Source organism: Acomys minous (assembly GCF_964271855.1).
Source record: "Acomys minous genome assembly, chromosome: 9".
NCBI classification, from domain to species: domain Eukaryota; kingdom Metazoa; phylum Chordata; class Mammalia; order Rodentia; family Muridae; genus Acomys; species Acomys minous.
In genome coordinates this window covers 97,816,292-97,829,004 of record NC_140490.1, presented here as the reverse complement: position 1 = coordinate 97,829,004, position 12,713 = coordinate 97,816,292, and the positions used below count along the sequence as shown (strand labels likewise).

General features: G+C 46.0%; 1 protein-coding gene across 1 annotated transcript in view; it reads left to right on the top strand.

Annotated features, from left to right (window-relative positions):
* PLXNC1 (plexin C1) overlaps positions 1-12,713 on the top strand; it is a 157,050-nt gene that overhangs the window by 30,058 nt on the left and 114,279 nt on the right. The window contains exons 3-4 of the mRNA XM_084796334.1: positions 5,335-5,469; positions 9,308-9,408. Of these exons, the coding sequence (XP_084652460.1) occupies positions 5,335-5,469; positions 9,308-9,408 (236 nt within the window). The remainder of the gene's footprint in view (positions 1-5,334; positions 5,470-9,307; positions 9,409-12,713) is intronic.

Genomic DNA, 12,713 nt, shown 5'->3' with positions numbered 1-12,713 from the left:
ATGGTGAAGTCATTCCAGAGAGTAATCAAGTGTTGAGAGGAGACAAGAGGGATGGAGAAAGACACAGGGGAGAGGCAGGCAGTCGGGGAGAGCTCCTCCGAGGAGGAGGTGAAGCTATGTGCTGGTGAGTGTCGAGAAATATACACACAGGAGGCACAGTGTGGCTTCGGATTACGTCTATATTAAGGCCGTATGCTGGAAGCAATAAATAAAAAATGTGCATCATGCCTGAGCGGCGTGTTGTGTGAATTGGATGAAATTTCTCTTATGCAAAATTCCGCCCATTTTGGGTTGCCGTGACTCATGGTCCCTTCCTGCACTGTTCGTCTGATCCTATTTTTTTTCCCCCACCTCGAAGCCACTCAGCTAAACTGGGCCAAGGAGCAACATTTCCCTCGCTGTTGTCTCCATGGCTTTTTTTTTTCCTGCATGAATATCCTCAAGCAGGCTGCAGTTGAAAGTCCGAGAAGTCCCCTTGCCCCTGGTGTGGGAGGAATGAGAGATGTGAGTAGGAGCCGGCGCTGATCACCGAGAGAGACGAGGCTGGGGACCACACAGGCAGACAGCCCAAACTCTCAGTGCAGTGTGTTTGGGATCTTTGGAATGAAAATTAAAACTTGCTATTGTTTTTATCTCCAGGGTGTAGAGGTCATTGTTTGTATAATCTGGCCAAAAGAAAAGCAGTTTGACTCACTCACTTTCAAACATTTAAGTCTATTTATTTGTTTATTTACTTATTATTTTTGGAACATGGTCTCACTGTATAGCCCTGGTTGGCTTAGAACTCCCAATGTAGACTAGGCTAGCCTCAAACCTCCAGCAGATCTACCTGACCATGCCTCCCTGGTATTGGAATTGATGGTCTTTTTCACCATGCCTGTCCTGATGTCTTTATTTTTAAAGATAATACATGCCCATTGTTTAAAACCCCAAAGAACAGAGGAAGTACAGAGCGAAATTCACCTATTTCTAGCTTCCCATTTTAGGTTTCTAGTGCAATCAATAATCTAGCAAGAGTGCACACGCATGCACACACACACGTATACATACACACATATATATACGTATACATACATAAATATATGTATACATATATACATACACACACACATATATACACACAAAAGATGGGGTGTTTTTCTCTCCCATTTTTATTGAACATATAACATTAAATATATATGTATATACATAGAAGCAGTTGTATTTCATATATATTTATTATAACATGTTAAAATACTATATGAAAATAAAAAGGCTTCCCAGTTATTTTGATGGTGGAAGTGTACTCCAGTTTTACGCTATTGTTTACAGAATCCTGTTTGTCTTTACACTCTTGCTTACAGAATCCTATTGTTTATGTAACTCCCTGTTATTGATATTTACGTAGTTTCAGACTTTCATTCACAACAGTGTGCTACAAGTGAATATATGTCAACACACACACACACACACACACACACACACACACACACACACGCTTCGGGGTCCAAGAATACATGCTTTATAATTGTTGTCACTAGTTCTAGACTGTCCTCCGATGGATGTTCCAGCATCCCTGACACTTGCCCCACCCAGCATCTATGGTGAGCAGGCTGTGCCAAGAGGCGTGTTTAGGAAATCCTTGGTAAGCCTTGGCATGACATACCTGGTGACACCAGGTGTTTGTAGGAAAGAAAGGCTTCCCGGACTAATTGGGATTATCGAAGGATGCTGGTGTCTGTCTTCAAGGCATCAAGTAAACAGATCGGTGTTGCACCCTTCCTACCTTCTCAGCTTCCCTGCAACAGTAAACGGCAGGAGACCCTGTAAAAAGCTGCTATGCAGCTCCCGCCTCGCCCAACACGGATGAGGGATGGTGTTTTCTAAATTATTTCATGTCTCTTCTTATTGTAAGGCAAACTCCAGACACCATGACATTTACCCCCAATATATTTCATTATGCCTCTCTGAGAAATTATTATCGTGTTCCCAACTGTGACTATAATGTCATTATCACAGTTAACAAAATTATCTGTAATTCCTTAGGATTATCTACTGAATATAGCTGAACTTTCACAATTGATTAAAAATACACTTAAAGCTATTTGGTTCAAACCGGTGTCTGGAGCACATTTGCTTGCCGCTTGCCTGAAGCACCTTTCTCGCTTACTTTATCTTCCCCCCCATTGGCTTACTAAAAAGCTGCGTTCTGGGTTCTATAGCTTCTTTCATGGCGGATTTGCCTGTTTGCTTCCGGTGTCATTTAGCTTGACCTGTGGCTTCTTCCTAAGCTGCTGAAGATTTGGTTTGGATCAGGTTGAAGGTTAACGTTTGGAAAATGTGGCACAGGGGCCTTTCCCGAGGGAGGAAGTTTGACAGGATGACTTGGGTGAAGCAGCAGCCTTTCTTGAGGCTGACTTCAGGATCTTTCCGTCAACCTTTTCGTTGTTTAACTAGCCTTCTCTCTTTCCTTCTAGACCACCCCTTTCCAGAACTACAGCAGCTGTTTGATTCTGGGCTAAGTCATTGTGCCACTTATGAGTGAGCCGTGAGTTAGGCAAATCCTGGCAAGCTGACCACCCTGTGTCCTCCTGCCCTATCTGTTCCAGCCACTTACCTCGCTCCTGTATCCTGGAAAGCTGACCCCTTACGGCCTCAGTGCCCTCCTGCCCCTTCTGTTCCAGCCACTTAGCTCTTGTCTGCAGGGCAGCCTTGTTCAGTAGACCTTTGCATGCCTATGGAAGTATTTCGCACCTGCACTCGCCAGTTTGGCGGCAGCAGCTGTGGGTGACTAGGGAGGACTTGAAACATGGCTGGGAGGAGTGAGAAATTGAACTTCCCATTGAGTTTAAATAGCCCTGTGTGGTTATCTGCTACCGTCTTGCAGAGCGCGGCTCTAGGGTCATTTCTCAAACGAGCCCCAGATCTTTCCCACCACTGTGGTACCTAACTGCTGCTGTTTTAAAAGAGAACTTGCTGAGTACTCTTGGGATGAGTTGCACCAGATCTACTGGGGATTGATCAAGTGGAGGATGGCATGACGTTACAGGGCAAAGCCAGACTCAGAAGTAGTGCCAGGAGGTGATGGGTCCAAGGAAGCTGCTGCCTGTGCCCAGCTGATAGACAGCCAGTAATGCAACAGCAGTTGCCAAGGTGCCATGAGAGCGTGCTGGGGTAGGCATGTCACAGCTCAATGCATGTATGGGCATAGCTTTGTTCAAAAAGAATCTTGGCTGTCATTTTCTTTTCTTTTCAAGACACATACACCATATGAGTAATGTCCCCCATGGTAGAGCATTGGGCTTATGAGACGGCTCAGGAGGTAAGGGAGCTTGCATGACAACCCTGGCACCCACGTGGTGGAGGAAGAAGAAAACCATCTCCTTCAAGTTGCCCTTTGACCTCCATACTCACATACCCAAACCCTTACCTTGTCCCTCCAAGACACAGAAAAACAATTTAATACTTCTAATAAAAAAAAATGTGAGTTTAGATAGTATATCTGCATGTCTTCCAAGCGACAAAAAATGTTGATGCCATTGCCTTTTAAAGCACGGAACCGGGTGGGAGGACAGATGTGAAGATGATTAGAGCGTGGTCCCCGCCCGAAGGGAACTTAGAATCTAGCCATAGGTTATTATGCATTGGTCATTGACTATATGTTATATGTTATAGACAAAGAGTGGTCCATGACGTTGACTAAGGATGTATTAGCTCAAAGTGACACAGCCACTTAAAAGTAGAGCCAGGTCCAACCCAGGTCCCCATCCCAAGTCTCCAAGATGACAGTAGTAGCTCATCTGACCTGTACACATGGGCCCTACCTCTATGCCTTGTCACACATCTGTTCCAAGTCCTCAATGGCGGCTCCTCTCCCTCCAGAGTGAAAGACAGGATCCACACAGGCTGAAGAACATGTCCCTGCCTCTTTGTTGAATTGCTTCACTGTGCACACTTCTCCACCTTGCTCTGCTCATACCACACATTGGCCTCCTCCTACTTTAGGGACTCTGCCCTGAAGGGGACTCTTTAAATAAACGAGCAAACGAACAGAAAAAAAAAACGCAAACAAACATGTTTCAGGATGGAGAGGAAGCCTCAGCAGCTAAGAGCACTGGCTACTCTTCCAGAGGACATGAGTTCAATTCCCAGCACCCACATGTTGGCTCACAACTGTCTGTCACTCTAGCCTAAAGGTACCCAATGCCCAATTTTAGACTCTGTGAGTAGGAGGCATGTACATGATGTGTAGAGATCCATGTAGAAAACACTCATCCACATAAAATGAAGTTTAAAAAAAAAAAAGTTTCATCCAGAAACTAAATGACTCTTGTGGGTGTCAACTTTCCTTAAAAGCCTTACCATGACCTTGCATTCTCCGTTTCCTCTTGAACTTATCTCACTGATCACACTCAACGATAGTGTGTAGTTATTAGTCCAAGTTTATAGATGAGGACACCATCCATCCTCCCCAACCCCAAATGCTATGTACATTTCATGAGGGTAGGATTTCCTTCCTGGATCTATTCCCCGCCCCCACCCTCTACCCCGAACAGTATAGGGGTGATCAGTAAATGTTTGTTGACTGAAGATGAATGACACTCAGGGTGTCTGATTGCCAAGCCGCAGAATACTGATTCACACCTGCTTCTATTTTATATGTAAACACATACATGCTTGTCTATCCCTGTGCGCTTGTCGGGGTTACTTTAAGATGCATGACTATGTAGAACCCCGGAGGAGCCCCAGAATAACCCATGCAAATATATGTTGAGCAGATAATTGCCTTTAGTTTCAAGGTCACTCTTGGAAGCTGTGACTTGTGGCTTCTGATAGAGCCAGGTCTGGTCAGAAACTGTGCAGACAAGCCTTCACGTGTAAGAAGACCGCCTCACACTTGAAGTGTGGTGATCTGCTAGTTTTTTGGTGACTTTGCCTCTTGCCCAAACAGAGATGCTAGGTATTGTCAGCCTGGTTGAAGATGGAGCTATGAGAGAGGATGATTAAGATGTGTAATATCTCATCCAGTTACACACACACATACACACACACACACACACACACACACACACACACACACCAGTATATGCACACACATACACCAGTATATGCACACACACACACACACACACACACATATATCGGCTGTATTTCCAGTGGTGGATTTTTTATAGTTCGGGGGGTGGGGGTGGGGGTGGGGGATGGTGGTGCTTGCAGATGGTGCATGAGTAGGAAATGATGTGGCCTTGGAATTAAGCTATAGGTCTTGCTATCCTGATATTCACAGTACTTACTAAATACTATATTTCTCTTTCTTTCTTTTTTTGAAAAAAAAAAAACCCAAAAACCACAAAGGTCGTCCTTGGTGAGAATCTGACTTCGAACTGTCCAGAGGTCATCTATGAAATTAAAGAGGAAACACCCGTGTTCTACAAGCTTGTCCCTCATCCCGTGAACAATAGCTACATCTACCTAACAGCCGGGAAGGAGGTAGGTGAAGATGCTAGCCATTTTTGCTTCTGACTTACGAACAAGAATTATTTCATTGGTGCCATGATCTAGTGGCAAAGCTTTTACTTTGAGCCACCAGGTTTAAACAGCACTGCAGGCTTCAAGAAGACCCACCGTGGGTCACAGGCATGGAATTAAAACCCATACTGACTGTCACCGGTAACTAAATAAGAATTATTACCTATTTAGACAATTTTATTATTGGCTATATTTCCAGTGCCAGATTTTTCAGAAGAGGGGGGTGTGTTTGCGAATGGGCACATAATCAGCAAAGTAACTGAATTTACACATTTATTGTGTGGGTATTGAATGGTTAGATGCATTTATGAGTATGCCCAATGGGACTGGCTTTAGAACTTGGGGTTAATATCAGGCCACAGTCTCATACATATTCATGAACCAGGAAATCTATGTCACTCACTCTTCCCCTGCACCCCTCCCCCCCCCACTCTTATTTATCTGGAGGTTTTAGCTTTTCTTGTTTCTGCTTACTGAAATGAAAACAAAACCTTTTCAACGTTTTCTTCATCTTTAAGAAAATGAAAAAAATTTTTGTTGACTTCTTGCAGGATGTGAATCATTGGTCTTTGTAGGGTTTCTCTGTAAATGTACTGAGTTGTGTACACACACACACACACACACACACATATATATATAATTAAGAATAACGGCATGTGGAATTATTACTCAACTTATATATGAGAAGTCTTAAGACTGGGAAATGTTAAGTAGTTCCAGAAAATAAATTAATAAGTAAATAGTGGGTGTATAATGTATATGTATAAACATGTGTATATACATATATAATATGTGTATATACATATATAATATGTGTATCTATAATATATATAAATATGTATGTATGTATTTTTAAGAGGACAAGAATTCAAACTCTGTCCATGCAAAATGACACCAAGATCCAAACTTGTGAATAATAGAGTATCATTCTACGTGGCCTGGTCATTTTGACCCTTGACCCTTTGAACACACTAAGTATAAAGAAGGTAATGGAGGCTTAGATAATTATGTAATAGATGTCACCGGCGCCCTTACCCCCGCCCCCCCTCCTTCTCAGTTTCTCTCTTCCAGCCAGTCTCAGGAAGAATGCAATGACTATCCTGCGTGCGCTTGCTTTCTGAGTCATAGGGTAGGGGCGATGGTATCAAGTATTCTTAGAAAGTCCACATTGCTCTTTGCCATCTGAAATGCCGGCCCGATCTAATGACCACATTGAGATGGTCACATGTGAGCCTCCCGCAGCCTTCCTCACCTTGCACAGCACGGGCTTGCTTTGACACTCAAATGTTCTTTATTATGTCTTTTCCCTGGGATCCCATATTTGAAAGACTTCTGTCTATTCAACAAACTGTGTTTATTAAGTAAGCAGTCCCATTCCCAGGCTTTATTTATCAAGGACATCTCAGAACTGCCAGCCAGAGGACTGACTGTGCTGCCACGCTGAGCTGATAAAATTCCAACCTCCCAAAGCAAAGATACTGGAAGTCTGGCTTAATCTGTGCATGTTTTTCCATTTTGTTTTTTTGAAATATCACAAATAGCTCAGAAATTCTCACTGTTACCAACAAAAATACTTAAAGTATCCCGAAACTCGATGCTGCAGGCTGAAAACTACCGAGCATGTGCCACTAGTTCACAGACCTTCACTTCTTAGAAAATAAAGGCTTCCAGTCCCTAATTACTTATAGCCAGAAGCCCTAAGAGACAGTTTTCAAGGGGGTGCAAAAATCTATCGTCTCTATATTCTTTACTTTAGCATTATTGCAAGAGGTCCTGTTGTTTAGCCAACCATTGTGGGGCATCTTGTAATCCTAGTATTTAGGAGGCAGAGGCAGGAGGATCACAAATAAAAGCTTGGGCTAAATATTGAGACCCCGTCTTCCCCTCACCCCCCCAAAAAAAACTAAAACCAAAAGCCTACTAGTTGACCATGGTTGTGCAAATATGATCCACCCAAGAGTCCAAGTGCAAGGAATGGCCTTCCTTGACATTAGGAAGCTATCATAATTTTTAAAAAGCCATGGAAAATCTGTAAGGTGGCATCAATATGTGCCCATTAAACATAATCATATGCAGGTACACATTCTGGGGAGGAGGAGGCATTCCACAGTGTGTTAGAGACCAGGGCGGTTGTAATAATTATAGTTTCTTATCGCTTACATGGAGTTATGTTTGGGGTTAGATACATTAAGTGGTCACTCTCAAAGACCGTTCTAGAGACCTGAATCCCCCCGAAGGCTCTCAGCGAGAGTGGGGTCCCTATGATCTGTTGTTCTCAAGGCCTTTACAGTAGCATGGTGCTAGACACACTCAAAGGCTCACATAAGCCTGTGCTGAGGAAATGTACTGCTCGCGTCCGCTGGACCCCGGCACCGTTTCCTCCCTTAATAGCAATAACTAGTACTTACGACACAAATTATTTAGTGCGCTTCAGACTACGTTTGCAATAACCCCGTGAAGTCGGTTGTCCTAGTGCTGTTTTTGCAGGCGAGGAAACAAGGTTAGAGAGATTACATGACCACTTAATAAAATCCCTCGGAATTAGAAGGATGTTTTGTGAGCTACGAGGAAATAAATATCCACAGTCTGGTTCGTTCTGGCTTAGGCTCGTGGCCTTCTGGCTGCGTCTGGCAGCAGCAGCACGGAGGATTGTAAAAAGAGAGGACGCAGGGATCCTGCGTGATGTCAACCTAGGGTTGGAGGATCTCCTCAGGATATGCCCTGTTTTCACCACAAACTCCTTCTAGAACTCTCCGTTTCTATACTTATACCTCCTAGCATGCCTGGCTTTCCCGGATAATGAGTTCTACAAGTTTTCTTACTACCTGCTGTGCAATTTTGCCTTCAGAAAGTATGCCAGGCAACATCCGGGCACTCTATGCTTGCCACTGCCTCTGCTCGCTGCCAGGATCTGTCCGGCAGTGTTGACTGACAGATGGGAAAGGCGTGCTAGGAATCCCCCCCCCTCTCTTTTTTGGTGGTGCTAGGAATCGAACCCAGCACCTTGAGCATGCTAGACAAGTACTTGACTACTAAACTACACCCTTAGCCCTGTCCTGTTTCTTTCATTTGCAACCCCAATGGAGTGGGTGTGAGTCATTTAGCCTCGCGCAGGAGTGATGGAAGCACCCTAGTACCATTTCACTTCTGCCTCCCTTGTCAGACTCATGTGGATTGTTCTGGGGCAGAGAACCACCACGAATTTCCAGATGCTCATTTCCATAGTGCCGCTGATGACACTGACTGTCCCTGTATGAAAATGAAGTGGCCTGGTTCCGGGACCCCACACAAGAATCTCTTGGCCACAGGGGAATCTGGGAGTACAATGGTCTCTTGATTTTTTTCTGGGGATAGGTTCTACAAAGCCCTCAAAAACTTTGCACATAGCCTGTATACATCCTCCGATATGCATTAAATTATCTTTAGCTGTGATTTCTGCATATAATACAATGCAATAATGTTAATATCATATGTATGAAGCATCCTAATGTACTGTTGAGGGAATGAGAGACTGAAAATGCACTGAGGAAGTATGGACGCAATGTTATTTTTCAAATGTTTTTGATGATCTGCTCTTGGTTGAGTTTGGGGGTTCAGGATAGGAGCTGACTTTCTGCACTTTCAGAAGCTCCCCCACATTCTAGCATATCCTAGAACTTGATGCCTCGCTGTGGAGAGCCACTCTGGACTCAGGTTAATAAGTACACTCTTTGTGGCCCATCATCACCTAAGGCGTTGTAGGGGCCCCTCCCCAGTGCTGCTGTGATCCCATCTGAACCCATGTCCTCTTTACTTTCAGGTGAGGAGAATTCGGGTTGCAAACTGCGGTAAACGAAAATCCTGTTCAGAGTGCTTAACAGCGGCAGACCCCCACTGCGGCTGGTGCCTCCCGCTACAAAGGTATTTCCTGAATTCTTTCTCACCAACTCACATTTTCCAGAAAGTGTCATGCAGCTGAACACTTGTTGCCCTACTTTAACGATCCATTCCCATGCTGCAGGGAAGCCAGAGCTCTCCAGGACTGAAATACATGGCGTGACTGTAGCTCATTCTTAAAGATGGCTCCTGCCATGTCAGTACCGTCATTTAACCCAGGCCACACAGGGCAAATCCAAGCTCGGGCAGGGAAGGGGCGTGGGGGGGGGGGGGGGAGAAGACGGGCGAGAGGGGGCGGGACCGTGAGGTGAGATGGGAGAGCCCAGTGCAGATGGATTTGTTGTTTACTTTCTATCAAGTTCATCAAGACTTCAGCGAGAGAATCAAAAGGTTCTCCCTTGGAGAAGAGAAAAAGAATAGGGAATGTTTGAAATTTTTTTCTAATGAATCCTCATCATGCCACGTATTCCGCTTGCTCTGCGGAAGCCTTGCTATTGATGGCTTTGTCTTCTTGCGCGGCGTATAGCCGTGGGCCTGTGGTACAATCTCAGTCTCCGGGCAGAATTTGCCCAGCTAGGTCTTGAATTACGATGTACGCGACCCATCTAGGCTCAGGGGCGACTTGTAGCGGGCTTCCTCTCCATGGCAGTTCTTAGCGTCGCTGGGACCAGCCTGGTTGGATTCGCTGTTGCCATGGTAACCCAGTACTCCAGCTCTTGCTATAGAAGCAAGGAGGAGAGAGCTTCACTGCAGCTCAGGCAGGAATGAGGGGGGGGGGGGAACCAAGCCACATAACCGTGGCTGTCAGAGTGCTGCTTTCAGGTTTTAAAGGTGAACACAGATTTAAAACAAAACAAAACAACAACAACAATAAAACAGCAGGTGGAGAGAGGCTGCGGGCAGGGCAGAGGGGCAAGAAAAGGCTGTAGAGAAGTGAATTAGTGAGCTCACGGGGTGGGGGGTGGCGAGCAGGAGGCATGAATGGAGAGGGGCGATTATGATGTAAGGGAGAGGCTCGAGATGGGATGAATTCAGTGTTGGTGGAGGAAGTCACAATCCGGGATGTCACAATCCGGGAAGTCACAATCCGGGCTGCTGCAAAGATGAGTGACTGACTGCCTTCCTCTCTGCTGCACCTCCTCTGGGGGGGCCCTTTCCCTCAGAGTCCCTAGCAGACAAAAGAAGCAGGGCCAAGAAAATTCTCATGAATAATTGTAATTGGGTTAGGAGCCTTTTCTTCTCATCACATGCCCAAGAGTAGACTTTAAGAAATTAACTGATCACAGCCAGTATTATATGGTTGCTGTATTTTCCTCACCCCCCCACCCCCCACCCCCATCCCATCCATTTCCATTTTTGCAGCTTCTCCGTTTGTCTTTGGAGAGCTCTGGGAAGGAGTTTATTCATGGGTGGTGGCAGTAAAATAGCTGCATGTAGGTAGTGACTGCTTGTTCAAGCTTAGGTCAGGAGTAGATGGCAGATGCCCCAAGCTGGTAATAGACTTTTGGAGTTGGTTGTGTTTTGATGGTACTTACAGACACTTACGGTCAGAGCAGGGAGGGGCGACGGCTCAAAAGATGAAGAGCTGGTCTCTCAAGGGCTGGAGCCCTCAAGTACTGTGATGGTTAGAGTCAGAGAGAAACAGAAAGGGTTAAAAAAAAAACGATGAAGGATCAGGAGGGGAAATCATTTAAGGGGGAGGGGAGGAGTCTGTTGCCTGGCTAGGAAAAGGAGGAGAGGGCAGCGGTACTGTGCCGGAGGTCAGATGGAGAGCTGATCACTGGACTAAGCTCATCACGATCGCTGATTGTGACGGAGGTCTGTCTTTGGAGCGATGCTGGAGCTCCGAAAGACAATGACAATGAGTAATGAGCAGGGGAGACTCCTTGAGGTGTTATTAAGAATGGCAGAGGAGGCATGGACCAGACTCCGGGGCAGAAAGAAGAGACCAAAGAGTTTAGGGTTCTAAAATGGTTATTTTTTTCCCTGAGATGTTTCACTGGAGTGGGGTGGTTCAGGTGCCATAGCACGTGTGCGGAGGTCAGAGGGACAGCTCATGGAAGTTGGTCTCAACTTCTACCATATGGATCCCAGGGACCAAACTCAGGTTGTCAAGCATGGCAGGCAGGCACGTAAAGGACCTGCCACGCCATCTCTTTTTGAGACAGTGTCTCTCTGTGTAACAGCCCTGGCTGTCCTGGCACTCACTCTGTAGACCAGGCTGTCCTGGGACTCATAGAGATCTGCCTGCCTCTGCTGCCTGAGTGCTGGGATTAAAGGTGTGCGCCACCATGCCTGGCAGGGTTTCTGTTTGTTTGTTGAAAGGTACATAAAGACAATGCTGTCTGGGGCTGGAGATAGGAAGGCCCAGTCTTGTAAAGTGCTCACCAGGGAAGCATGAAGAGTCAGCTGTATTAGCATGCACCTGCAATCCTATTGCCGGGGAAGCAGAAACAGGCCGACCCCTGGGAGTCCATTGGTCAGATAGCCTAGCCAAATTAGTGAGTCCTAAGTTGATTGAGAAGCCACACCCTTCCTTAAGCAAGAGCAAGTGTGCGCATGTACACAGCCCGTTTCTCTGTGTTGGTGAGACATTGGGGGTGGGGGGGGGAGAAGAAGAGGAGGAGGAAGATGAAGAGGAGGAAGAAGAGGGAGACAGAGAGACAGAGACAGAGACAGACAGAGAGAGATAGAGTCAGACACACACACAAAGAAAATGTTATGGTGTATTGTCTTTAAGCAGGTGACAGAAAACACGACCTAATACATCAGTGGGGAGGGTACCCTCAGCCCAGGAGGAGAGGGAAGCAGCAGAGTCCGGCCCCCAGAGCTAGTAGAAGCAGAGCAGACCTCAGTCCATATTGCCCTGAACATCCTCTGCGACCTCAGACCAATAGGAGCAAGGTGTCCGGATGAGCCGGGGGCAGGAGGAGAACAGGAAACACAGCGGATCTCAGGCAGAGAACAGAGAAAGAAAATAGAGTGTGGTTGTCTGGCAACACTAGGGCCCGCCTGATGCTGAAGATCATCCTGCCTTTGAAACAGAAAGCATGGATTTGCTCCACTCAAGTCTAGTCCAGCTCCGAGACTGTCTTTGCTGGGCAGGGTAGAGTTCAGTTTAGCCATTTTGGGGACAAATACTGGAAGCGTGGGGCCTATGGGATGACTGAGGCCACGGCCACTATAGATTTTATTTTGTATAAATGAGGAGCTCCTGTGTGTGAAGGAGGGAAATAGGGGCACACTGCGGGTGAGAGGCACGCGAGGGTGGGAAGATCCATGCATGGACCGTTCTGTTGGGGAGCTGGGAAGAAAGTACTGGCTGGACT